We start from the raw sequence: 27692 nt of genomic DNA, 5'->3' as shown, positions 1-27692 counted from the left end.
GACCCGCTGTGTCTACAGTGGAAGAACTGCTGTGCTGGAGACACCCTTATGGGGTAGGACTTGCTTCAGTGGTGCTTTGGTGCTCACTGGGTCTACCCCTTATGGATGTGGGGAGTTGAAATCTGGTATCTGGCCAGGTGTACCCTGGCTCCTGGATCTCCAAGTCAACCACTGTGTGAGTCCACCCAGCAGGAGCTACAGCGATACCAGCAGATTTCTCCTCTTTGTTTAGGGTTTCGAAGTTTTGGAGCTCTCTGACCCAGCTGCAGTTTGTTAGGTTATGCTGCAAAAGCACAGGTGGTTCCTTTGCGTCACTGCGCACAGCTTGGATGGGGATGTAAATTGAGTGGGGTGGGGGCTCAGAGAGTCACCAGGGTGGAGCAAACTGCAATGGCTGTCGTCAGCGTCTCCGTGCCTCTGCACCTCTGCGTCCCCCAGTCCCTCTGCGTCCCTGAGTCCCTCTCTGTCCCCGAGTCCCGCGCTCCCACAGCAACAATGATCCCTGCGAGCAGCTCTGCGAGAAAGCCACCCGCGCTTTCCGACCCGCTGCAAGACAGTTCAGTTTCTCCCCGTAGGAGTCTGGGACCCCAGAGTCTTGCTGTAATAGGGTTCAGTGCATTCGGGAGCTTGTATCCCCTTATGACTGGAAAAAACTGCGCACCCAGGTGAAGCCCCCTCGCGCGCGCCTCCGTACCTCTGCTCTTGGCGCCTCTGCACCTCCTACCCGGTCTCAGTGCACTTTTTTCTTTCCTTCTAGTTGTAGAACTTCCACTCGGCCAGCTTCCCCGTGGTTCTGGATGATAGCTGCTTTGTCTTATAGTTGTGGTTTTAACGTTGTTGTGGGGGGCAGCACGTATAGGCTTATACCTTATGCCGCCATCTTGGTTCTCTCCGAAAGCAGGATGATTTTCTTTCCAAGTTCACACCATTGGAATTGAACAACCTCTATGGATAATGAAGGAAACAAAGAAAAAGCAGAAAATGAAGCTTGTTCTTAGGTGCTTCCTACTTGAGATCAAGCTAATATTTTTACCAGCTCTGACATTTCAAGACAATATATGATTAAATTCTAAATTGTGTGGTTCAGGGTATTTTTAAATGTCAATTTAAAGAAAACTAGAGGCAGGCTGCTATTACATTTTTACACCTATTCACACATAACTGGACTGAAAACATTCTAAATATTCAGTTTCCAAATAGATTAGGAAATGTTTCCTTTAATTCATTCCTAAAAGGAAATTTCTTCTATCCTGAAACAACTCTGTTATGTTTTGTATTATGTTTTTAATGATTTCTCTAACACTGCCTTTATTCCTTCAGAGGATTTGCTTTGGTTCATTGTTAGACTGAAGGTTACAAAACATAGAACTCCTTCCCTGGTAAGAAAAGAGCATTTTCTAAGGTGACAATGTGTGATTATAATGTGGTAGAATTATTATCTTGCCAACTTTCTACTTTTCTGTGACAAAGCTCAGGAATACTACATCTGGATTCCTATCGTAGATTTTTAGTTAAAGTATCATGACTTACACTTGAGGGGAAAAAAATCGTTATTTTCTAAAGTTACCTGTAGGACCTTTGACTATGGAGAGTTCTACCTGTAGGACCTTTGACTATGGAGAGTTATGGGTTTTTCTGAAAGCTGTTTTGGAGTTGATGAATCTGAAAGTTCATGTCATGTGATGTATATGGACAAGGGTGAGCTAGTGAGTGTCCAAGTGGGAAATGCTCACTGTACCTTTAAAACTGCGCGTATAATATGCACAATTGGTGTTCTATAGATTTATGGGTTTTAATTTATTGCTATTTTGATTTAAAAATTATGATCAACCCATGGTCCTAGTGATGTTTCAAGCTGCAAAATAAGCAGAATTCCCTGAAACCTAAGCAGTGCAGCTGTTTTCCTCTCCACGATGTCCCAAATCATAAACTTACATTATTTATTAATATTAATATACATTATTATATTATATGTTAATTTTAGAATTATTGATTATAATAGCTTTACCCTCTAAGAATGTAAATTTTAATAAATTATGCGAGCAGTCTGTTTCCTTCCATATTGGGCTAAACCAGAATGTCTTTGTTTGCCTTCCTGCATTCAGTCTAGTTGTGTTCTGCCTTTATCCATGGAAACTTATTTCCTGGTAAAACATGCATTTCAGTTGAAAGGAAATGTAAAGGAAATGGAAGCAACTATATCCCAGCCTATACATTGTCATTAACGATTCTAATTTCTGCTTGTGGGTTATTGTAACTGAATCCTGGAATCACTGTATTTATGAGTAACTAGAATTCAGGGGTCCTCAAACTACGGCCCGCGGGCCACATGCAAATACAAATATTGTATTTGTTCCCGTTTTGTTTTTTTACTTCAAAATAAGATATGTGCAGTGTGCATAGGAATTTGTTCATAGTTTTTTTTTAAACTATAGTCCAGCCCTCCAACGGTCTGAGGGACAGTGAACTGACCCCCTGTTTAAAAAGTTTGAGGACCCCTGAACTAGATTCTAGAGGGGTCAACCTTTGGCTAGAAAATGTTCAGGTAATGGCTTCATGGGTCCAGAAGAAAGAATAGCTATACCTAGGCCAACAAAATAGATGCTAATTACTATATCTTCCCTGCATGAAAGTACATCACTATCAGCAATGATAAGTCTATGCCCTCTCATCGTAATTTACATTCACGTGACCATGTAATTGAACATCCCCAGGAGAAGGAACTTCAGATAAAGCCACTCGGGGAGATTGGGAATAACAGAAAACTAGATTCTGTATTGTCTAGTCCAGCGGTCACCAAACGGTGGTCTGCGGACCACTGGTGGTCCGTGAGGTCCGAAGGGTTGGCATCCGCTGGTAATCAGAGTCTCATGTGTGAGAAAACTGAGGAGACATGGATTGAGCTCCACAAACTGCTCTGAACGGTGCAGATGGTCATCTTGTGCTTGTTGGTAGACCTGCCTCCCCGCGTTCTCAGAGCTCACTGCTGGGGCAGCTGCCACAAGCATGCCCCTGGGTATCACAGAGCCCAGGAACAAGGACAGATGGGTGAGTTTGGAGAACTGGGTCACTCCACACAGCAGCAGTGACCAATTAAGGTACTTAGGTAGGACCTACCACATAGGAAGCATTTGTAAATATTTTCTAAACTAATAAAGGAAATTACAGAAAACAAGCCAGAGAGTCTATGGAGAACAGAGATACGAGCCAAGTCAGCAGCTGGAGACTCTGCTGTGGTGCACCTTGAGATGGAATACACTTGGGGACGTTTGTTTCCCGTGTTATTTGTCTAAGCCAGCAGAGGAGCAGTGCTCCGGTTCAAAGGAAGCACGACCACCGAGTGACGCCAAGAGCTCCCTTAGGGCACAGGTTGTCCTGTGCAACTGTGTGCTGCCGTGCCCAGTGCAGTGCCTTCCACTCAGGGCTCGCGGAATGAATAAAAACACCATTGAAAAGTTGATATTTGTGCAGGGCCTGAAAGGTGGTTGGATTTGATGTGGCAGAGGGAAATGGGGTTTTTTCAAATTATTGGGTCTCTGAATAAAGAAAGGCACATGTGTTGCTTGATTTTGAGACACACTTGTTTGATTTTGTTCTGTGCTAGATAGGTCAGTCGGATTACTGGCCTGGGGTGAGTATTGTGGTGGTATTGGTTAATAAGAGGCTGTTTTGTTTATTTGTTTTTAATATATATTTTTTTTATTGATTTCGGAAAGGAAGGGAGAGGGAGAGAGAGATAGAAACCTCAATGATGAGAGAATCATTGATCATCTGCCTCTTGCAAGCCCTATACTGGGGATTGAGCCCTCAACCTGGGCATGTGTCCTGACTGGGAATCAAACCACTGTTTACCTCCTGGTTCATAGGATGACACTTAACCACTGAGTCACTCTTGTCAGGCATTAAGAGGCTGTTTTTAAAGACCAATTCCAGGGGATTTTGTGTTTGTCTTTATGGACCCCTGTCTTGATCATCTTGTTGGGTAAACCCACTTTAGGAGAACAGGGCACTAATGAGGCCAGCCTTACGGAGCTCATCTGCATTCCAACCGTTTACTCAGCTGGGTTGAGTGTACACACATAGTAGACTTAGTGTAAGCTTCTTTGGGGAAATACCGAGGAGAATGAGATGCTTTTCTGCCGAGAAATTCTGCTTCCCAGACTGATCTCAGAATCCCTGACCCACGGTCCTGCTGCACGCTGGTGGTCACAGGGGCAGCAGAAAGAAGCAGGTGTGGTGGCTCAGTCACCCATCTTGCTCCAGCTTAGGGCTCGCCATACTGAGTGGGACCTCCTTCTCAATCAGAGTGCTCAGTAAAGCCTCCTTGATACTTGGTGGACTGAACCAAATGTAAAACTGGAGCTTTGTCCTCAGGAGGAGGGAGCCCCTTCTCATTTCCAGTTGATAGAGCCCATCCAGCTCTTGAGAGGCAATTGCAGAGGCTGCTAAAAGGACCTCATAAATGTAGCTGAGGCGTTTTCAAAAGGAACCATTTAAAAATTCTCCTCTTGCCCGCTTCCTTTTTTTCACCTTAAGTTGGCTAACGGTTTTACTGTACTACTTTTTCACCTACAGGTTTCTGTAAAACTCCCAAGCTTTGGTTTGCTCTGTAGCTAAGCTGAATCCCAGTAGTACAATTACTGGAAGTGATTGAGCAGCAGTGGTGGCTGTAGCTCTGGCAGTAACACAGGAGCCTGTGCTTCTCTTGTAAAGTGCGCTGTAGATACTTCGCATTGAACAAACACTGAACTGTCTCAGACTTTTACAAGGAATAAAAGAAAGGTGAATTAAAAGTATCATCAGAGACAAAAGCAGAAAAACAGTAGGGTTGCGGAAGGAGTTTTTTCCTCTCGTGTGTGTGTATTGAGCTTAAGAATAATTACTTACTTTTACTGGCTAGATGATACACTCCAAATCTTTTCTGAATCCGAGCTGTGCAGTTATTTTGTGCAAAGCACTACACAGCTATTCATCTTAGTCATTATTGGCCTCAGCAGTTGTTGTACCTAGCGCCTCTTGAGCTGGAGGATCTGAGATTGAGCATTAAAGCCGGGACGAGGACCTGGCTCTGGGGTTTGGGATCTGTCGTTTATCCTGTTGCAGAAAACAAGCACTCACCAATTTTGTGAAGTGCACTCCAAAGACATGGTTTTGCTTTTTCACTGTGATGACACTGTAATTGATCAAATATATTCTTTCAAAGAATTAGAAATTCGTATTGGAGGTGGAGGAGATGTCATGTGCATTTGTCAACATGTCACTCCAGGGACACAGGTGCAGCGAATTTATGGAGGAAGCTCCTCGTGTTTCTCCCGAGCCACATAAATATGAAGCAGACTTGATTGAAGACGTGTGGCTTTCGATTACTCCTCAGATGGAGAGCAATTACGGGCTGTCTGTGGAAGGTTCGCCTGCAGCACAGGCAGGGGCCGTGGCGGAGGGGACACCTGAGACATTCTTGGAGACCTGCAGATGTTGCTGCAGACAAGAATGCTAAGGCGCTTCTTTGGCAGAGTGAATGCTGCACATTTTTACTCAAGTGCATGATTAACTTTGACATTTGAAAATAGAACTTCATGTAAAAATAAGCATGGTACTTCTGCATTTTTAATTAAGATGTTTAGTTCCTGTCAAGGCTGATAGAGGTTTTTTTTCCCCCTGTGAAGGGCAATATATTCTCAACTTCTGAAACTTTAGAAACCTGTACTTAACCTTTAATCGTCACTCCATTTACATGGAAATCTGATTAACAACTTTTAAAGTTCATGAGCTCCTGGTAAATGCAATTAAGACCTTTTTGGCGTTTCTTATGAAGAGCTGGCATTTAAAGAGGGCCAGGGCCTGGCTACTGTCGCAGTCTTCTCCATAGCAGGATGCCTCAAGCAATTAGCAGAGAACAAGAGGTACCTGGGTTGTACTGTGTTGCTCCCGAGTTAACATGGTTGGTATTTAAATAGCATGCTGTCTTTTCCTTTTCTATGACTGGCTTTATGCTATGAGCTTGCTACCGAGGGGTAGGACAGGGACAGGGATAACTAGGCGGAGCTGTGGCAGTTTTCCTAACTAGGGGAATTTGGCTCAGTTTCCTCTCCCTCTCCTGTTCTGAAGTCATGTTTACAAACAGCCCCTCTCACATCCTGCCACACTGCATGGTATCGCATCTCTCTACTGGATAGCATCGGTTGTTTGAGAGTTAAAATGAAAAGATGTAGATTTCAGAGAGAGAAGTGGTTCAGGTATGCAACTTCTTTCTAAACTCAGGCGTTTCAGCAGCTCAGACATTGATCTTGGGTCGTGGGGGCAGAAAAAAGGAGTTAAATTGTTGGAGCAGGTCGGTGTAGGTTGTCAATAATTAACAAATTGTGGAGTGTGGTATGGCAAATGGGACCATACAAAGCCTGAAGAATCCCATTGGTCCATATGCTGCCAGTCTGGCAGGTTTTTTTCCTACTTGCTGGTAGAATCGGGCTCTCTGATAGAGGCAGATAATGCACTTTTTAGGTATGTTGCACAGCACACTGCTTATTAGTATTTAGGGGAATGACAAGAGAAAATAGTGAAACAAAGTATCAACAAAGACAACTCGGTAGAATATCCTGTATAATGAAAGCCCAGCGACTGAATGGCGAATGACCAGAAGTACTGGTTGACCAGTCACTATGACGCGCACTGACCACCAGGGAGCAGACACTCAATGCAGGAGCTTCCCCCTGGTGGTCAGTGCGCTCCCACATTGGAAGTGCTGCTCGGCTGATCAGGATGAGCAGCACTCCCACAGTGGGCCCATCCCCGCAGGCCACGCCCCCACCAGTGCATGAATCCCATGCACCGGGCCTCTAGTATTACATATAACAGTACTATTAAAGGATACTTGAATCTTTACGTGTTTCTGTACTGCTTGAAATTTTTATGAGCATATATTGCTTTTAAATAAAACATCAAAATAAAACAAAGAGAAGTAAAGTTAAATAGAAAAACCAATCTAAAATAATTAAATTGGATGACAGAAATATCAAGAAGTAGTGCTCCAGTTTTGGACCCTGGAATTTCTACATTTACTATAAATGAACTTAAACCAGCAGTACAGTTAATTTGGTTAACCTTTCAAATTATGGGCTAACCTCAAGTGTAGTAGATGAATGAAATAGTTCAATTGCATGTTTTGAATCAACACACACCATTTTAGCAGAAATAGTGTATAACAATCACAGATCTATTATAGATTTGGGTTTCTTTCTTTATTTTTTTGTGACAAAACTGATAAAATAGGATTAGTTCTTGTTTAACCACACTGTCATGGGTATTTTTTTTTCAGGTTAGTATCTTACTCAAGGGAGATACATATATACATATTTAGTCACCTTGCGACAGAATACTTTTGCTTATGTTATAGTCAAAATTATGTAGATGTAAAAGTTGACAAAATCTAGAAAGAGCGATATTAAGTTGCTGCCTCAGTTATAAATGATTTCAGTAAAGGTTCTTTAATGTGAGGTGCATTTGTGGTAACACAGGGAGGTGTTGGACAAAGTGTCTTCTTGTCAAGCCATGTTGGGAGATCAAGAGATGAATAAGGAAAAGTTTAATATATAGCAGGATGTGATTAATTGCCAAATCCAGCTAGTCACCTGTGGGTGTGCAGGAATTTAAAGGGTGACTTGGTCAGAGAGGGTTTTGTGCATGTGTTTGGAGCTTCACTGGTTCTTTAAGGAAGGCTAAGGTTTAGGCATGTGGGAAGAGAGGGATGACATGCATGTGTTCCTAACAGCGGGTACCTTAGCGTATACATGATTCACACTGAAGGGGTAAGATGCGATTGGACAGACTGAGACTTGATTCTGAAGAGCCTCCATGGGTTCAATGAAGAGCTTCTCTGTGGGTCCTCACAGAAATGAGCCCTTTGTCTCCGTGTCCTTGTGCTTTGTGTATCCCCAGTGCCTCCAAACCCTGTCACCTCCCAGTCTTTCCAATGTGCCCCTCAGAGCATACTTAACACAGAACCTGGCACTCAGTAGGTACAAAATGAACGTTATTTGGACCTGAATCTGCACTTGTTATTCCTACCGATTCCATTGTAAATGAATTATGAGCAAAGCATGTTTTTTTGTGGGTATGTTAGTGTTCACAGATTGCACATAACCGAAATGAAGAAGTCTTTAGTAACCGAACTGCTAATTGAAATCTGGGTTGTAGTCACTTCATTGAATAAACTGTCTTTAGAGAGCAATTTGGGTCTTTTCCAAGATGCATTAACTCTTTCAGGTCATTAGGGTAGCACTTATCTCATTGGAGCAGAAATTTAATAAATGGTATTCCTGCATTGTGAGTAAATTAATGGAGCTCTGAAAGCTTCGACTTTCACCCTGGGTGTTGTGTTCCACTCTGAGGACTCACGGGTGAATGTAAAACAGCAATGAGCAGCCGCCCTTCAGAGCATTTTATTCTCAGTCTCGGTAACCTTCTAGGGAGCAGCTACTTTGTTCAAGATACTGTGCTCGATGTTAGCAGAGATACAAGAAAAAGCATGGCCCAAACTGAGAGGCAGGAGAGAAGGCAAATAACCACAGGTAAAGTCTTCAAGCAGTAGACTGTGTGTGGGTTTGAGTGAGAGTGAAATATCATATTAACAGTTAAGATGGATGGTAGGGACCATCACTTGAACACACAGTATGGTCATTCATGTTTATTCTTGCCATATGTATATGTGCACACTACATACACACATTTACATGAACAAATATAGGTATATATACATGTTTATACATGTAATGGTGAAATATGAGCTCAATTAATCAAGTATTTTTTACAATTTTCCCATATATGTGCTTTTCTCCCTTTGCTTATGTTATGTAACATATTGATTATTAATGTCTGGTGTTGATCTAAAAATAATCCAGGAAATTTTGGTGATATGGTCACTGGTTGTCTGATAATCTCACTTTGTCTACTGATGGGATATTGAACTCCAGACAGTAAAGAGGATAAGGAAGGTCTATCCTACCCAGCAACATTTTTACACATTTATGTATTTTTTGAAGACACAGGCTGTTAGTTGTCATCATAGGAGAAAGGTTAAGTGACATAAAAAACCCGGCCTGCATGGCTTGGAAGTTGAGTGTTCACCCGTGAACCAGGAAGGATATAATGGTTCAATTCCCAGTCAGAGCACATTCCCAGGTTGTAGGTTCAATCCCCAGTGTGGGGTGTGCAGGAGGCAGCCGATCAATGATTCTTTCTCATCATTGATGTTTCCATCCCTCTCTCCTTCACCTCTCCCTTCCCCTTTCTGAAATCAATAAAAACATATTTTTTTAAAAAACACCTACTGCAAAAGGAACTTGCAAAAGAAGGAGATAGAGATCACCTCCAAGAGAAGCTAAAACTTCACAGGTGTAAGACCTGCCTCTGCTTCCTCATGCATGGGGTTGACATTGCCTTTGGGCATGAGGACTCTGATCTGTAACATCTGAATGGAGTACCTGTTTTTTAAAATTAGTTCTGTTCTACTTAAATTCACTTTCTTGATTTCATTCCCCTGTTTATGATAGATGAAACAGATAATTACAAGCTTAGGGGTGGGGAGGATAAACTCAGACATGACCAAAAACCTTGAGACTTACTTAGGGAGTAGGAAATAATGTAGTTTAATTAAATGGTAGTTATTTGAAAACAACAAATAGGAAGGAAGGCGTCAGAAGGCAACTGGAGCTGTGGAAGGTGCTGAATAACAGGAGATAGAGGTTTATTTTGCTGGCAAGGAGGAAGCCATTAAAGGATTTGAGCAGAAGAATGATGACATTGAACTCTGCGTTAGTTTGATCTGGTAACTGGCTGTGGGATAGGCTTATCAGGAGAAGTGTGAGTGCAGGGTGGCCAGCTGAGGTGGAAAGCAGACACCTGGGCAGGCAATGGCAGTGAAACCCTGGAGCTTTGGAGAAAGTATGGCGGCAGAGGGAGATTCGGGAATCATGTGAAATGTACAAATAACTAAAATGGAAGAGAACAAGAGCAAGACATACTATATGTAATACTTAAACAATAAAGAATTTTTAGAAAAGATATTATTCAAATTGTTGGGAAGGAAAATATGGCAATTAAGCTCACTGATGTGAAAGAAAGCCTTCCAAAGGTTAGAGAATGAGTACTAGCCTGGATTTAGTGGTTGAGGCCTTTATTATAGAGAGGTAGAGGGGAGGGAGGAGAGGAATGAGAGCAGTGAGCAGATGATAAGATATATAAGTAATTTCACTTATTTCCTAATAACACTTATAAAGTACTTCTATGTTCCAAGCGATGTTCTAAGTGACTTACAGCATGAATTCATTTTATCCCGACAATATGGGGTAGATATTACTATTTTTCCTGTTTTAAAGATGTGGAAACCACGGTTCTAAGGCACAAAGAGATAATGTATTAGTTACTTGGTTTCTGGAATACATTAAAAAAAACACACCAACAGAGCCTCGTCCTCATAGATAATAATGATCTGTTTTGTGGTAAGCATTTCCTATGTGTTATTTATTTTAATTCTCATAGTGATTATATGCAGTAGGTTCTGTTGTTATTCTTATTTCATAGACGAGGGAAGTTAGGCTTAGTGAGATTAGGCAGCTTGCAAGGGCCACAGTTTATAAGTGGTAGAACCGATTCCTAGCACAGACTTTTTCTACATTTCAGTATTGCCCTTTCAGGTTCTGAAGTGGGCACATGTATCTTTATAAAGTAACTCTCCAAGTGTTTCTATGTGTAGACCAATCTTTCTAGAATTTTAGCACAAACAAAAGGCAGAGTTATATACAGGGTGGGGCAAAAGTAGGTTTACAGTTGTTTGTATGGAAAATAATATAATTAATAAATAATGCAAGAATAAACTCTGCTTCACACACTCACAACTGTAAGTCTACTTTTGTCCCACCCTGTATTTGTTGGGAAGAGATGAAATATTGTGGTCAGAGAGAAGTCATAGTGGGAGACTTTAGAGTCGGAGTATTTCCAAAGGAGGAAGAATGTGAAAGAGTCATAGAGGATTATAAGTAATTATTATGAACAAGCTTTATGCCAACCAATTAGACAACTTAGATGAAGTGGACAAATTCCTAGAAAGGCACAAAGTACCAAATCTAATTCAAGAAGATATAGAAAATCTGAATTGTCCTATAAGAACTAAGTAATTAAAAAAATTTCCTACACATACGTCACCCATAAAAATGTTTTATTAAACATTATGGAAGAAATAATACCAATGCTTTGCAGACTCTTTCAGAAATTAGAGATGAGGATATACTTTCCATTCTCTGAGACCAGATAAAAAAGTGAGCTAGCATAGGAAACAATAGAGGTGGAAAAATCTTGAACACAATATTATAACATTGAATCCATCAACATATAAACTGTACTATGTATTATTGTTAAGTAGGATTTGTAAAAAAAAAAAAAATCAGTTAACATACTAACCATATTAATAGAACAAAGAACAAACTCACATAATCATCTTAATACACAGGAAAGCACCGGACAGACCCCCTTGATGATTAAAGAACAAACATAAAAACCTTCAGCACACTAGTACTGGAAAGGAACTTTCTCAATCTGTTAAAAGACTGTGAAAAACCTGCAGCTAACATCATAAGGGGACTTTTTGAAGTGTTAGAAGTATTTTAAAATTATTGTGGTGATGGTTACCCAACTGTATATATTTACTTAAAAATTGTCAAAATGTACACTACACAAGTTGCATATTATGGTGTGTAAATTATACCTCAGCAAAGCTGTTTTAAAAATATTATGGGATAAAATCAAATTACAGATATTCAAAGATCTCTGTCCTTCACAGTATCCTTCAGAGGCCATGCTGACATACACCTACCCGTGCTAATGAAAGTTAATCAAGGTATAAATCATGGAAACCTCATCAACCTTATTTCCCCTTTCACAATTGTGTGAGGGCACACATGAATATGAAGATTGTGTGCTTCACAAGAATATACTCCGAACTAAATGTATTGTTTCTCTCAAACCGTTCTTCCTGCATTCCTGATTATTGCTCCTGGAACCACATCTTTCAGATGTGCAATCGTGTGTGTGTGTGTGTGTGTGTGTGTGTGTTTGTGTAAATTTTAAAAAATATATTAGGATGACATTGATTAATAAAGTTATATAGATTTTAGATGTACAATTCTATAATCACATGTGCAATCTTTTAGCCATTTTTTTATTTTTTCTCCTATTTCCTTCATAGAATAATTGGTTAAATTTTATTTCTATTTTTTCTCTGCATTGACTCTCAAATGTGTCCTGTAATGTACAGTCTTACTAACACTACTTTAAAATATTTTTTTTCTTGAACTATCTTTGTAGATTTTCTCTTTTTGTCCTCTCCTTTTATAATATTTCCTTAATCATTTATTTTATCAAAAATCCCATTGCCTTCTGATCTAAAATCCCACTGCCACTGGTGGGGTCCCTTGGCCTGGCCTGCACCCTCTCACAATCCGGGACCCCTTAGGGGATGTCAGAGAGCCAGTTTCGGCCTGATCCCCGTAGGCTAGGCTGAGGGACCCCACTGGCGCACGAATGCGTGTACGAGGCCTCTAGTATGCATATAAGATCTTTGGTTAATCTCTTCCCACCCTCCCCCCTCCCCCCTTCCCTCTGAGATTCATCAGTCTGTTCCATGTTTCCATGCCTGTGCCTTATGTGTCTGCCCCCTGGTGGCCAGTGTGCATCATAGCTACCGGTCAAATGGTCGCTTAGGCTTTTATATATATAGATACTGGCAGATAATTTACTTAAAGAATATTTACCAACATTTTACTTACCTATTCAAAACCTGTTGTTGCCTTGTCATTTTGTGTTTTACTTCATCATCTGAGCCTGGTGTTGAAGGTCTTGATGCGTTCTTCCAGTTTTCGCCTTTCCCTGCTTACCGCTCAGGCTTCATTGTTACGTTCCCTGAGCTATTTGCTATTCACTAGAGATACCCTGAATTTCCCTAGCACTATTTATTTGTTTTGTTCCTTCTGTCATTTTTCTCTTGGCCATTTGCACCTTTTTAGATTATGTGTACGTCCTGTAGTGTCATGATCTCGTACTGTGTTTTTCGTTGTCCTATTACAAGCAATCTTGTCCTTCTTCAGATGCTCACAGCAGTTTCTTTGTCCTGATGCTTACTTTCTCTTCTGCATTGGAGTCATTCATGGGTGTCTTCATATTAGATAAGCCCTTAGGGGGAAGGATGAACTGACTGATTTGGCTTTTAATTCACTTAAAATTTTTTATTTACATATAGTAAAATTCACTTTTTTATATTAGGGAAGGATTTTTTTGAGTCTTGCTTGTATATATATATATCACAATACCCTGCATACTTTATGCATTGCATAAATATATGTTTAATTTGGGGTAAGTGAAATCTTCCTTTTGAAAGCTATGAAAACTGGGTTTCCCCTGTTAAAAACTCTGCTGTTGAGGTAGTGGGCATTGTTGGTAAGGGATCAGATACAGGACCAGGAAGCATATGTACACTTGGAATATGGGGTTTGTCTTACTTAGAGCACTAGAGTGAGGCCTATTCACAGGACTACACTGTTAGTGGTTTTAATTATATAGTTGCCATTGATAGTGAGTATAATTGAGCAGGCAGCCGTTCTAGTTTCAAAATGATTGTTTATTTTTCTTTTGGTTTCCTTACTGTGGAATATTTTAGTCCTTATTCAATAGGGAAATGAGACTGCTACATTCAAAAAATAACTTTTTCTTTTTTTTTCTTTGTCATTAATATTTCATTCACTAGCAAGTCTGGGGTGGGGGATCCAATGGTTTTTAATAATTTAAAAATGTTATATTGTTTCATCTCTCTATTGTAATATTTTCTGGGATCAGGGTGGTAGATTAAAGGCTATATTTCACTGATTTTGCTTCTTATCCTTGTCTCAATTTCTCTTCTCAAACTCTGGACGTCCTGGCATCCCTGTCCCTAGGCCTTGTCTCCTCTATCCAGTGCTTGGGTCCCACCCTGCTCCAGGGAGATGGGACGTGCTGTCCGGGAAAAGCAAGGGGAACTTACCTGGGCACTGCCTTTCTACGACCATAGCCACCCGTTTCTGTTTAATTTGATTCATCTCTAGGGACGTCACATTTTTATTTTTTTACTTTTCTTCAGCTTTTAAAATTATTATCAGTATGAGGGTTAGTTCCCTGGAAGCTACTTTACTGTGCCTGGAACAGAACTCCTGGGCATCTGCATTTTAAAGAGCAAATTAATAAAAATTATTATTTCATGCAGGCACATTCAAGACATTTTGCCCAAGACATCAAGTTTTAGTTCATATTGGGAGCTCAAGGTGATTTTTTTCACTGTATTGCTCCAAACATAAAAAGAAATCTAATTTTCAGATTCACCAAGGGGGAAAATACAGTATAGCTTTGCTGTAAGTCATTGGACATTGGAAGTAGGTCAAGAGAACTCGTATCCACTGCTGTTATCATGAGATATCAGTGTTCTGCAAAAACAGTGTCTGTGATATGCATGTCACTCGATGCATATTGGTTTATATTCACTGATCCATAGTTACCTTAGTGAAGAAACAAAACCTACTCAAGTTATCCTACGGAAAATGACAGTGTAGTAAAGGCTCAAAGGCTATATTGTGGAACTAAAGCGTAGAGAATCTAAGACCTTATCAGCAACTGCATTTGAGACACGTAAAGCTATGGGAAACAGACTGCAACCTTTACGTCTCTCTCCTGTGGGTCTCCTGTTTCTCTCTCTCTCTGATCACCTAGTTCATTCTTTATTCTCTCTGTGCAGATCGGTTTTCTTTATTTTTCATCCATATAGAAAGGTAGTTGCCCCAAAGAATTTACATCTCCTCACCTAAGTTGACCAGCAGAGACTGTATCCCCCTAATATGGGTCTGGGAAAGTGAATCTGATTGGCTATTGAGGGTTGGAGGACCCCCTGGTGGGATAAGGTCTGGCCAGGAGGGTGGGATTCCAGGGTAAAAGTATGGCTACCAGAGTAAACTGTGTGGTTGGGGACCGGTTCTTAGACAAGGAGAGAATTTTATAAGCTGGGAAGTTACTATAGGAATCAATCGCATTAAATACCTAGAAGGATTGGGTGTTTCATTGAGTAGCTACCTGGATAAACAGAGAAGCGGCAGACAGGCAGTGTGTTAATTTTAAGCCTATAATCTCCATATTTAGTTTTAGAAGACTGTGAGTGTATAACCACAAGCACCCACAGGCAGTGTGTTTAAGAGGATTAAATGGTAAATGACAAATGTATTCAGAGTGATGCTAGCAATGTTATATCAAGTTATAAATCTCAAAATCTCGGCCCTGCTTTATACATTGTTAGATTTTGGACTAGCATTTTAGCAACTACTAATTAAATATTATAGTGGAGGAGATGCCTGATCATCCTAATTTGTATGTTTTTTTTTTAAGCATTATATACTTTTGCTTCAACCACAGAACTATCTAACATACCAGTACTCAAAAAAATATAGTGAATCATGATCTCACTGGGATATATAGATTTTCAGGTGCTCTCCAACTGTATTTTCATATTTCCTATCTTTGTTTGAAAAATTAATGCCTTTTAAGGTAAACTTAAAAACACCCATAAACTTTGACTTTTATTTTTTGAACTCTTGATCAATAAGAAACAGCAATTTCTGGTCCTTAAAAAGAGAAAAGAAATGAGTGTCTGAGATATGAAGGAATTCAGAGCCAGCAAGAACACAGGGTTACTTTTTGCGAATTTCTGTGGGCAGGATGTATTTGATATTATATGTAAGGCCCTTTGCCCCAAGATTCCAAGCTTTAGTGATTTTCCCCAGGCACTCACAGGTGAGTGCTTAGGATATTCAAGTATAATTTAGCAGATGCACTACATTATCCACAATGATGTAGAATCACCAAGAAATTATGTGGTCATAGTTTATATTTATGTGGTTATTGTAGAAGATTTAGCCTAATTCAGCCAGATTTAAAGCATTTTAGGAATAGGAGCTTATTTGTTTTTTGAGATATTTAAAAATGCATTTTTTACCAATTTGGGTGTAAAAATCACACTTTACCTGTTTTAAAGCAGTATTTTCTGGCTGGTGGTGAATGCTATTGAGAAAAAGGTGCAAAATACATCAAGAAAATAAACACTGCAAAGCCTATGAATAAAATTATACCTTTCCCTCTTTTATTTTACTTCTATTATAGGTTTAAAAATATATATATATGTTGATTGATTTCAGAGAGGAAGGGAGAGGGAGAGAGATAGAAACATCCATAATAAGAGAGAACCATGGATCAGCTGCCTCCTGCACAAACCCCACTAGGGATCAAGCCCACATACTGGGGATTGAGCCCACATCCCAGGCTTGTTTCCTGACCGGGAATTGAACCTGTGACCTTCTGGTTCATAGGTCGATGCTCAACCACTGAGCCACGCTGGCTGGGCTCTATTATAGGTTTTATACTGAGGACCCATTTATAGGGCTCATTCTGTTTTGGAGACTGTCTCTAATTTGTATATCATAATATATACATCAAGGCTTCCGGTCACATACTGTTTAAATATCAGTAAGTCACTTTTTCTTTTTGGTTTTCTGGTATGTTGCATGGCTCTATGGTGGGAGTAAAAAAATATAGTGCTTTTAAGGATTGTAGCATTTATGTTTCAGGTAGTCAGGCATTTTTCATGAAATAACTAATATTATTAGGCAGTTTGGGTGAATACGTACTGAATAATGTGTAAAATTGGTAGTTTAAGAGTTCAGAAAAGGGGACCATTGGCCTAGATTAGCCTGGGAAGGACTCATTGAAGAGAAACAGTGGAATTGTTTTGGGATGGATTTGTTAGGACTTATTTAGGAGAGAGGCTAATCTAGGTTAGGAATTCTGGAATGGAAGGCCCAGGCATATTCAGGGAAGAGTAAAGTGGGTGATTTTTTTCTTTTTGTTGTTGTTAATCCTTACCCGAGGATATTTTTCCATTGATTTTTAGAGAGACTGGAAAGGAGGAGGAGGAGGAGGAGGAGGAGGAGGAGGAGGAGGAGAGAGAGAGAGAGAGAGAGAGAGAGAGAGAGAGAGAGAGAGAGAGAGAGACATTAATATGAGAGAGACACATCAGTTGGTTGCCTCCATGCCTTGTCTGGGGTTGGGGATCAAGCCTGCAGCAAAGGTACGTGCCCTTGACCAGAATCGAACCCGTGACCCTTCAGTCTCTGTGGACTGACACTCTGTCCACTGAACAAAACCAAATAGGGCTAAAGTGGGTGATTTTGACTAGTGTTGGGTTCATTGTGAGGAGAATAAGATACTATTGGAAATAGATATTGAGATCAGATGTTTGTACATTGTGAGATGAGTAGCCTTATGGTAATAGCAGCAAGTGCTTGATCGTGTCTGGAAAAGACTAGAAGAGTAAGAGGTGAGAGGCAGAAATTTAAATAGGAGAAACTGAGTTGAACTAAGTTGGTTGCTATCAGAATGGACAGGAAGGGACAAAATAATAGTTCACAAAGAGTGATTAATGGACTTGGGGACTAACTCTCTTATGGATACAAAGGATAAAGGAATATCAAAAGATGGTTCTGAAGTTTTAAATCTGGAGAGCAGTGAGAATAAAAGACTACAAGCAAACAAAAAGACAGAAGGAATTATTGATTTTTTGGGGGAGGATGATTTAAGTTTCAGAATTTAGGGTTGATTTTATCAGTAAGTATGTGACTATGTCAGTGCAATATATGATTCCAAATCAGGGACTGGAGCTTGTGAGAGAAATCAGGAGTAAACTACATCAAGGTAAAGGAACTAAATATGTGTGGAGGCTATTTCTAAAGTTGGAACCTAAATACAAAAGGGAAACAAGATTATAGGTCAGGGGTGGGCAACCTTTTTGTGAGTGCATGCCAAAACCAGCAAAATCTCTGACTCAAAATTCTTCTGCATGCCAACCATAATTTTTTGAGAACATGTTACGCCTACTTGGTATCTCTTAAGGTGTACGTATGTGAGTGAAGAACCTTGAAGAAATAATAAAATTCATTCGAGCGGCAAAAACACAGTATATGATGATGAAAAATACATTTATTTTTTAATGTATACATGTACACTGATAGTCCAGCAGAAAACTTTATGACTCCGTTTGATATTATCAGTGGGACTTTTGCTGCTGCATCACTGATGACAGAGATTTTACATCAGGTTTATATTTCGTGACCTTCAGAGAGATGCACGGGCTACTACTTTCATCCGTCAGGCTACTCCTATTACGAGACTTAACAAAATTCATCACTGAGAACAAAGATTCACAATTGTAAATGGAAGATTATAAGAGAGGGTTTCGCTTGCCAGCAAAAGTTACTGGCGTGCCATGTTTGGCACGCGTGCCAGGGGTTGCCCACCCCTGTTATAGGTAGATCATGGGGTCCAAAGTAAGATTTTTGTTGAGAAGGTTGAAGTAGTACATATTTATAGGTACGGAGAAGCCAGTGGCTGGAAGTAGACTAACATTGTTGAGAAGTAATAAATTGGGGAATTGTTGATGTGGAGAAAAAGAGCAGTGATCTTAAAATATTAGGGTTTTAAGGATGCTGGCCAGTTAGATTCTGGTTAGTCAGTATTTTATTGCTCATGGCCACTCAATGAATTCTAGGACAAGTAAGTACCTCAGCGGAATTACTTGGTCAGTGTATTTCATACTTTGGTAGAAACATCCTTCTGTCATATTGGTGTTAAAACCAGACGTCTTCCTATGTTATATCAGTTTGATATTCTCTTCTGGTTTACTAGCCTTCTTTTAATCACAGATTCCTACAAACTTTATTGGTGTCAGTGTCAAATCTACAAATTGAGTCCCTCAGTTGAGTTACTAACGTAGAGACCCAATTCAGTACTCCCTGACTATTGGGCAGTTTGAGTGATGTATTAACAAAGATGGTATTTGTCCTTATATTACCTTATCATCATGTTGAGTAATATTCCAGTGGCCTCATAAATAAACATTGACCAATCTGTTAACATATTTTATACTTTCCCAGTATAAATTTTTATTTTGCAGAATATGAAACAAAGCCCATTTACTGCCACTTACAGCCATTCTTATTGACAGTTTTTATGCTTTTAGTGAGAATAACGTGTCATGGGGAAGAGAGCACGGGCTCTGTAGTCAACTAGGCCAGCTTGCTATACTTACAAGACGTAGGCTTGTTTCATTTGTTCCTTCAGACTGTTTCTCAGAGTAGTTTAAGGTTCACAGCAAAATTGAGGGGAGTGTACAGAGATTTCCCAATAACCTTATCCCTCCCAGGCATGTAGGCTAGTTTCTAAATACCACTGATTCTCACTTTCTTCCTCTCTAAAATGCAGGTAGTAACTCCTGCACCTCATAGGTTTTAGGGTGGAGAAGGATCCTGTTTTTAAAGTGTCTGATATTTAATAAGTACTCGTGGTGGGTGTGTTCTCCTATTAGAGACATATTGGCTTTAAAACTTACTTGGGGCAGCATTATGTTTATGGAGTGCTTTCTAAATGTTTTTTATGATAATGCTTAATATGGTCCTCAGACTTTCACTGAATGAATGAGTGAGTGAATGTAAATATGCCTGCAGGAATAAATAGTTACACGGTAGCCAGAGTCTCTGAAAAGTTTTTACTTCAGTCTTGGGTAGAGACTTGCCTATATGTCTATAGGACTTGGGTATCTGAAGGATGTAAATGTGGTGATTATGGAAATGAGTTGATGTGCTTAGTCCAGGGTAGTTATTCTGTTTCCTTTCGCATTAGTGGGGACTTCTGAGAACAGTGGTCTTACATTCTGTGGAACAGTTGATTCTAGCCCAGGCCCCCACCTCTGAGACTCTAAAGTGGATTCATTTTATAAGAGGACCCACTGACAGTAGTGATCAAAAGCTGTTTTTTGTTTATTTGCTGTTTTGAAGCTCTTAAGATGAGTAGTGGCCCTAGAAATTACTCATCGGCCAGGACCCTCCACCTGCTATGGCCTGTGGCACCTCTGAGCAGGCTGGGTAGAGGGCTTGTCCTCCGTGCCGGTACCATGGACCCAGAGCCAGGTCCCCAGCTGCACGCCGCATGCCTGGGCCTCTGCTGAGCCTCCTTTTCTCCTCGTAATCTGAGAACTTACGTGATACAATTTTGCTCTTCTAAAACGAGGAAAAACACCTAAATGGATTAGCTCCTTGCCTGCGGCATAGTAAGCTCTCAGTAAATGTGTCATTGTTGCTGATGATGCTATAATTTGGAATAATCAATGATTAAATTATGACTAAAGGATAAACTCGACACAGTGCCTGGTCCATAGTAGACCCTTAATAAAAATGTTCCCTCAGAGCCTTTCAGATCTTGCTCCCCAGCAAATGTCAGTTTGGCTTAAATAAACTCTTTTTTAAAAAATATTTTTATTGTTGAAGATATTACAAATGTTCCCCTTCCTCCCCCCACCTTTGCCCCCCTTCCGGGCCCCTCCCCAGGCCCTCACTGCTCGATTATCTGTTCATAGGTTAAGCATATATGCATAGAAGTTCTTGTGGTTAATCTCCTCCCGCCCCCTGCCCCCTGCCCCTTCCATCTAAAATTCATCAGTCTGTTGCATGCTTCAATGTCTCTGGATCTATTTTGTTTTCTAGTTTATTTTGTTCATTAGACTCCACATATAAGTGAGATATAAACTCTTATTTTACTCCTATTTTCAAATGCCCACTACACCCTTTCCCCCCTAGTTTTCGATGCAGACAGAGAGTAGATGGCTTCTGGGTAGAATAACTTCCTCAGATCCACCACTGGAAATACGAATAGCTGGGTTATATACTTCTACGTGGCAAGGATGAGGATTTAGAATTAGGTTCTTATGCTTTAAAATTGCTTTTTCTGATAGCACCTCTAAATGTGTGTATTACATTGCTTATCTGATTCTACAGATGCTGTTGACTGAGTACTTGGACATGAAAAATACTCGTACGGCCTCTGAACCATCAGCTCAATTGAGTTACGCGAGCACTGGACGGGAGTTCGCAGCCTTTTTTGCCAAGAAGAAACCTCAAAGGCCGAAAAATTCTCTTTTCAAGTAAGTATCTCCCTGTTGGTCATATAGCAGGTGTTAGGAAATGTTAGATCCAGGCAGGACTTGCTACTTAATTGATAGCCATTACTTCACTCAGTTAAAGTTTTGAAATAATTTATAGGAAGTGAATGTATATTTAACTTTGTATACTTTAGTTTTTTGTAAGGGGAAGTGGTCATATTGGAATATGGTTACTGGACTATCTAGAACTTTAAAAAAAACTGCAGTTTATTTTTGGGGAGCTTTATATATAATGAAGGAAAATTAAACTCTCCAGTTGTTTCTGAGGAATTTATATGAAATGAAATGTAATATTTCAGCCTTTGAAAAACCCAAGTGCCAAGAAGCAACCTTTGTTAATAAAGTTGTGTAAGTCTGTCTAACTAAGTAGTATTGGGTTTTGTTTGATTTCATAAAGGTACAATCTGGATTTTTTTCCTTCTAATTACTATCTTAGCAACAGCTAACAGTTATATTATTATTAACATTGATAATGACAGCAATAGTAGCTACCATTGATTGAGTGCTTACTATTGCCAGTTACTCTGGCAGATAAGTTACTCCAGTCTCAAGCATAATTCAGGTTACATCAAACTTCAGCAGCTGGAGTACTGGCTAACACTTACTGAGTCATTACTGAGTGCTAGCCAAGGCATGAAGCCCTTTTCATGGATTATCTTATTTACTCACTATGACCTTACAGGTGTGGATTCAATTTTTAATCCGATTTTACGTGTAAAAACAGCAAGAACAACAACAAATTGAAGCACAAGAGAGGTTAGGTAACTTATGTAAGTTTACCCAGCTAGCAAGTGCTAGAAGCAGTATTTAAATCTTGGTAGACCTATGTGTCCTTTTGAAGAGTTAATAGATATTTAAGAAGTTGTTTCTGTAAATCTAAGCATGTAAAATGGCTACAGAAGTATATATTAGCGCAGTGTTTGGAATACTGGAAGCTCCAGTATTTTTTACTGATTCACTTTTGAGATTTGTTTTTTTGGGGGCCGGTTCTTTTCTCTTTTTTAGTCCTCACCTGAGGATATGTTTCCAATGAATTTTAGAGAGATTGGAAAAGAGCGCGCGTGCGAGAGGGAGGGAGGGAGGGAGAGAGAGAGAGAGAGAGAGAGAGAGAGAGAACGAACAGAGATGTCAGCTGATTGCCTCCCTTACCACCCTACTGGGAATCGAATCTGCAACCTAGGCATGTGCTCTGACCTGAATGGAACCAGCAACCCTTCAGTGCACGGCGGGATGACACTCCAACTGGGCCAGGGCTTTTTTGTTGTTGTTTTTTAAATCGTGGACTATAGAGTTCTTAATCATTAAGGAAAGTTTCAGCACTTCATTTATCTTGTGTCTAGAGGAGAGGAGATTTACTCTTTTCACAGTGGAATAAAATCCATTCTGTTTATTGAGTGCATTTCTTTTTTTTTTTCTTTTTACAGTTTATTCAGAGGTTAGATGCAGTATCAGTAAAACTGTTTTCATCTGCAGGTGATGTAGAACCCCACATGAGCCATGAGTAGAGTAAAGCGGGGGCAGTTATTATCTCACACAATAAGGATGAATGTAGAGGACTCCTTACCTCACCAGCACAGTGTCATCAAGGACTGTGGCCCTTCCCATTTCTCTGCCTTTATTTCCACTCCAGTAAGAATGGTGATGCCAGGAAGTAGGCTGTGATTTTGCCTATAAATCTGTTTTTAATTAGTAGTCTTTATTGTTTATGACAATTTTAGGATTTTAGAAAAATGGAGCAGCCAGTGCACTGAGTTCCCTTATGTTCCCCTCTCCTGTAACCTCCTCTATCAACATCTTGCATGAATCTGGTAATTTGTTATACTTGATGAACCAATTTACACTAATAAAAGAGATAAATGCAAATTGACCATACCTTCACAATGCCCACCATCCAGTCAGGAGTGAGTATGCAAATTAACATGCTATCTTTGTTGGGTTAATTTGCATATGCAGGTGCCATGGTGATGGCACAGGCATTCCGCATTGCCCCAGCTGCTCCAGGCCTCTGGGCAGTGTGGGAAGGCGGGAAGGCGCCAGAACGAAGGCAGAAAGGCGGCTTTGGGCTAGAGCGAAGGTGGTGCCGGCAGCCAGGGTAAGGAAGGCCCATTCTTGTACAAATCTTCGTGTATCAGGCCTCTAGTATTTATATAATTATTAGCTGAAGTCCACTGTTTTCATTAGGGTTCACATTTTGTTTTCTACAGTTTTATGGGTTTTAAGAAATGTATCCTGCTATAGATCACCATTATAGTCTCATACAAAATAGTTTCACTGCCCTAAACATCCCCCATTTTCCACTTGTTTATTCCTACTCCTTTTTTCCTGCTCCCTGAACCTTTTTATTGTCTCTACCTTTGTCTTTTCCAGAATGCCTTTCATAGTTATAGTCATATAATATGTAGCCTTTTCAGGCTTCTTTTCCACTTAGCAATATGCATTTAAGGTCCTTTCATGTCTTTTGTAGCTCAGTAGATCTCTCTGTATCGCTGAATAATTCCATTGTGTGGATGTACCACCATTTTCCCATTCAACTATTGAAAGGTGCCTTGGTTGCTTCCATAAAGCTAATATAAGCACTCATGTGCAGGTTTTTGTGTCCCGTATAAGTGTACAGCTCATTTGGGTAAATACCCAGGAGCATATGGTAGACCACGTTTAACTTTAAGACACGGCCAAACTGTCTTCCCAAGTGGACCTGCCCCTTCAAATGCTTTTAAAATTAATTTAAATTATTGCTTACACATTCATTAATTTTTCCTGCCAGCGACAGATCCCCTCTGCATGTTTTCCTCAGGAGATAAGGACTGGGTCTCTGTCCATTCCTGAAGTAGTCCCTGGCAAGGGCAAGTAGACTGGGTGGTCACCTTAAACTAGTTAGGTTCACTCTGGGACAGGTCTCAAGCTGCAGAGGGAACCACTTTTCCTGAGCACAGGAAAGAGAACTGCTGAGAAGAGAGGAGGCAGGTAGCAGAACCCCCAGTAGAACTGGAGCTGCGCCAGCAAGTAAGAAAGGCGGTGGAAGGAAAAAGTAGTGGATAGGGACACTGAGATTGCCTCAGATGCTGCCTGTTAGGCTCCTCTTCCTCTCCTGTCTCCCTCTCCCAGCTCAACCCGCCACCTAAATGTAGGTGTTGTGCTAAAATCAGGTTTCAGGGTTTTTAGATTTCATGCTCTCAACTGTCCACCCCTGAGACCACACAGCCATTTTTAAACATTTAGCCAATCCTGAAATTGTGGTCCTGGAAAACATAAAATGTTGGAAATGAATAAATGACTGTGAATATTTGTCGCATATTTATTATTATTGCATAGAAATAAAAACTCCTCGCCCACATAGGCCATTATCTCAGATCTGCCTTTCTTAGTCTGGGTTCCACCTTCAGTGGGCCCTGTGGTCTGGAGCAGATCTCCCTGCTTGAGGGCCTCGTGCCTGTGCTCCAAAATAAGGTGAGACTAGGTCATCTCTAGATCCCCTTTTACTGTAAAATTGTACCAATCTGTGACTTGTTGCAAACATAAAAGGATTCCCAAGGAATACATCAGGTCATGAGGATGAGGATTTTGGTGAGCTGTAACCTGTTTTTATCACATCTGTGAAGGACTTTATTGCTCCCTCTAATTGCCCCGAGCCAAGGTTAATTAAGTGTGTTTAAGTTCTCTCTTATTGTATAATGTGGGCCTCTCCATTCTTTGCTCAAGAGTTTATTTCTTTCCCTTGTCATTTCTGATCAATAGCTGTCAGCATGCTTTTCGGAGGCCAGCGGCTTCCTTTTTCTACTTGACTGGCAGGTGGTACTTTACTGCACACTGGGCCTTCCTTCTGGCTGTGAGTGTCCTCTTAGTTCTTGGCAGGGTGCAGAGAGAGGATCAAGCAGCCCAAGTGTCCCCCTCAGACTGACATTCAGCTTAGTGCGCCTCGTCCTTGTCAGAGGATGGATAAAGGAGGCAGAATTAAGGAAATGATGGCGCTCCCTCCTTGTGGCCAGGAGCCTGTTCTGTAACTGCTGTTCTTCCATTGTGGAGCTGTTTACGCCTCAATGGCAGCAGATCTTCCACGGATGTCTCCTGTCAGCCTGGTATTCTGACTTTGAAGATACTGGGTTGGAAATGGAGCTACTTAGCAGAGGATTTACTGTTTCATAGGGTCACAATTTTAACTGTTTCTTCCTTACCTGCAAGTTTCTCTTAAGATAGTGATTTTCATTTGTGTGGGGGTTTTTTTGTTTGTTTTTTGTTTTTAATATTTTTTATTTTAGATCTATGTTCTCTATCGTGAGCCTCCTCTGAAACAGTTCCGGGTGGGTGTGGGCAAACACACGTCTGGAGCTTGGTATGTTCTAGAGCATTTCATGTGGCAGGTGCGGGTCAGAGCCTGGCAGACCTTTCGAAGCTGTATTTTGTGTGAGGATTTAGCTGCCTTGCTCCTTTGGTGTAGTTCAAGGGTGGTGAACATCCGGCCCACGGGCCGTATAAATCCCGTGAAATCATTTGGTCTGTCCCTGCCAAGGCATTAGGGGTGAGTTAATTAAATGTTTGACCAAATATATCAGGCTAATTTTTAAGGCCATCATTTCGTATGGCCCGCAAATGATGTTATAAATGTCGAAACAGCCCTTGCAGAAAAAGGTTCCCACGTCTGAATCAGCAGCATTCCTAGCATGCCCATTGTCTAATCCTCTAACGGGGGACTTAGAATGGCACGATGTCTGCTCTGAGCATCCAGGACTTCTGTGTGACAGCTGGCAGCTACCGATAGCTTCTGAGCTGGACAGGCAAAGTTAGAATGACCTTATGAGCTACTCTTTGCTGTGTGTGTAGGGATCCTGGCAGAGGATCTGGAGACCAAAGAAAGTTGATCAGAGTTGTGCCATCTGAAGTGGAAAGTGGGCAGAAGATCCCAATGCCATTGTGGAGGAGCGTTAGCCAGGAGCCCGTTCATAAATCCAGGTCTGTGCCAGCCCACGCCTGGCCTGTCGTGGCGTAGCCAGAGTGTCCTGGTGTGACCCACTGGGGGCATCACAGACTAGAGGAGAGTACTTTGGAATCTGTAGCCCGCATCGCCTGTTTGGTTACCACCTGACCATTGTTTTCCTGCGTTTCATGCAGGTTTGAATCGTCCTCCCACGCCATCAGCATGAGCGCCTACTTGCGAGAGCAGAGACGGGAGCTCTACAGTCGGAGTGGAGAACTCCAAGGTGGGTGATCAAATTTTGGGGGAAAAATTAGTTTTCTGGAGGAAGACCTGAAGTGTGCAGCGTGTGAAGTTCAGGTTTGAATTCACAGGATTCTTTTAAGGGGCAAGCGTTTAAAGACTTGATAATCTACTTCTTCTATCATTTCCTAGTATCTGTGGACAAGCGGCTAAAGCTATCACTGTGGCCACAGGACTTACACACCTGCCAGCATTCAAATGGGAGCTCAAAGCAAAAAGAGACACCATTAGTCTCTTCTGCTTAAAGATGGCAGATGTGAGTCCGGTCACAGTCCAGGGGGATGCCAGTCCATGGCTGCCACTGATGCTTAATGTTCTCAGTCCCTCCTGGAATATGTCAGGAGTATCTGAGATTTGGAAAAAGGCAAATTTGGCTTCTGTCATTATTTAAAGGGAGGAAGGATGCCTTTAAATAGTATGTTCCAAATAACATAATTTTGATACACAGGTTATTTGATACCCAGATGTGACTACTAAACAGGGCTGATCTGAAGAAAAAAACAAGTAAATTTAAGTAAATAACAAATCAGACCAATAGCATTTCCTTCTTTGACAAAAAGGACCTAATCATGGTAAGTGTAATCATTCCAGAAAGATCTGTGAGGGCTTGCCAAGTGCAGCACATTTTAGGCTTCGGAAGGGATAGAGGTCAAGTGCAAGGAAAGAAAAGATAATGACTTGGGATCCAGTTCTGAAACCAGGGCATGCATATCAATAACAATATCAGAAAGTGAATGTTACCTACTGAGTAGATGGTATTCATATAATTGCTAGAGGAGATGAGGGAAGGGAATGATTATTTGAGCTATTTTAGAACTGTGGGCTTTCCTATGATGGATGGATAAGACCACTTTCAGTTTCAATGCATTGGAGGCACTTGGGATATTTTGAGGTGACCAGCCTAGACAATTAAATATTTAGTTTTTAAGACTCACCATAGCTCTACATCAGCGGTTCTCAACCTGTGGGTCACGATCCCTTTGGGGGTGGAACGACCCTTTCACAGGGGTTGCTTAAGACCATCAGAAAACACATATAATTACATATTGTTTTTGTGATTAATCACTATGCTTTAATTATGTTCAATTTGTAACAATGAAAATACATCCTGAATATCAGATATTTACATTACGATTCATAACAGTAGCAAAATTACAGTTATGAAGTAGCAACGAAAATAATTTTATGGTTGGGGGTCACCACAACATGAGGAACTGTATTAAAGGGTCGCGGCATTAGGAAGGTTGAGAACCACTGTTCTACATCAAAATGTTATGATGTAAACAGCCAGTCTTTCTGGATTTAAAGACTCTCGCCTCATCATTCCTATGTTTACCTTTGTTATTAATATAAATGTCTGCATTTTTCTAGCGA

At 40.7% G+C, this 27692-nt stretch overlaps 1 protein-coding gene across 5 annotated transcripts in view; it reads left to right on the top strand.

The window, feature by feature from the left end:
* The window catches only part of EXOC4 (exocyst complex component 4), a 758369-nt gene that overhangs the window by 199247 nt on the left and 531430 nt on the right, over positions 1-27692 (top strand). For 4 of the 5 annotated variants that reach the window (XR_004970959.1, XM_036328650.1, XM_036328651.1 and 1 more), the window contains exons 8-9: positions 20943-21088; positions 26213-26301. Coding sequence is in view for 4 of the 5 variants with exons in the window: in XM_036328650.1 (XP_036184543.1) it covers positions 20943-21088; positions 26213-26301 (235 nt within the window). In the remaining variant the exon portion in view is untranslated. Of the gene's footprint in view, positions 1-20942; positions 21089-26212; positions 26302-26766; positions 26890-27692 lie in introns of those variants that run through there. The other variant, XM_036328653.1, reaches the window with a different exon arrangement.

Source organism: Myotis myotis, unplaced genomic scaffold (genome assembly GCF_014108235.1).
Source record: "Myotis myotis isolate mMyoMyo1 unplaced genomic scaffold, mMyoMyo1.p scaffold_m19_p_11, whole genome shotgun sequence".
NCBI classification, from domain to species: Eukaryota; Metazoa; Chordata; class Mammalia; order Chiroptera; family Vespertilionidae; genus Myotis; species Myotis myotis.
Note: the sequence above shows the minus strand (reverse complement) of the source record. Positions and strands in the feature narration are given on the sequence as shown.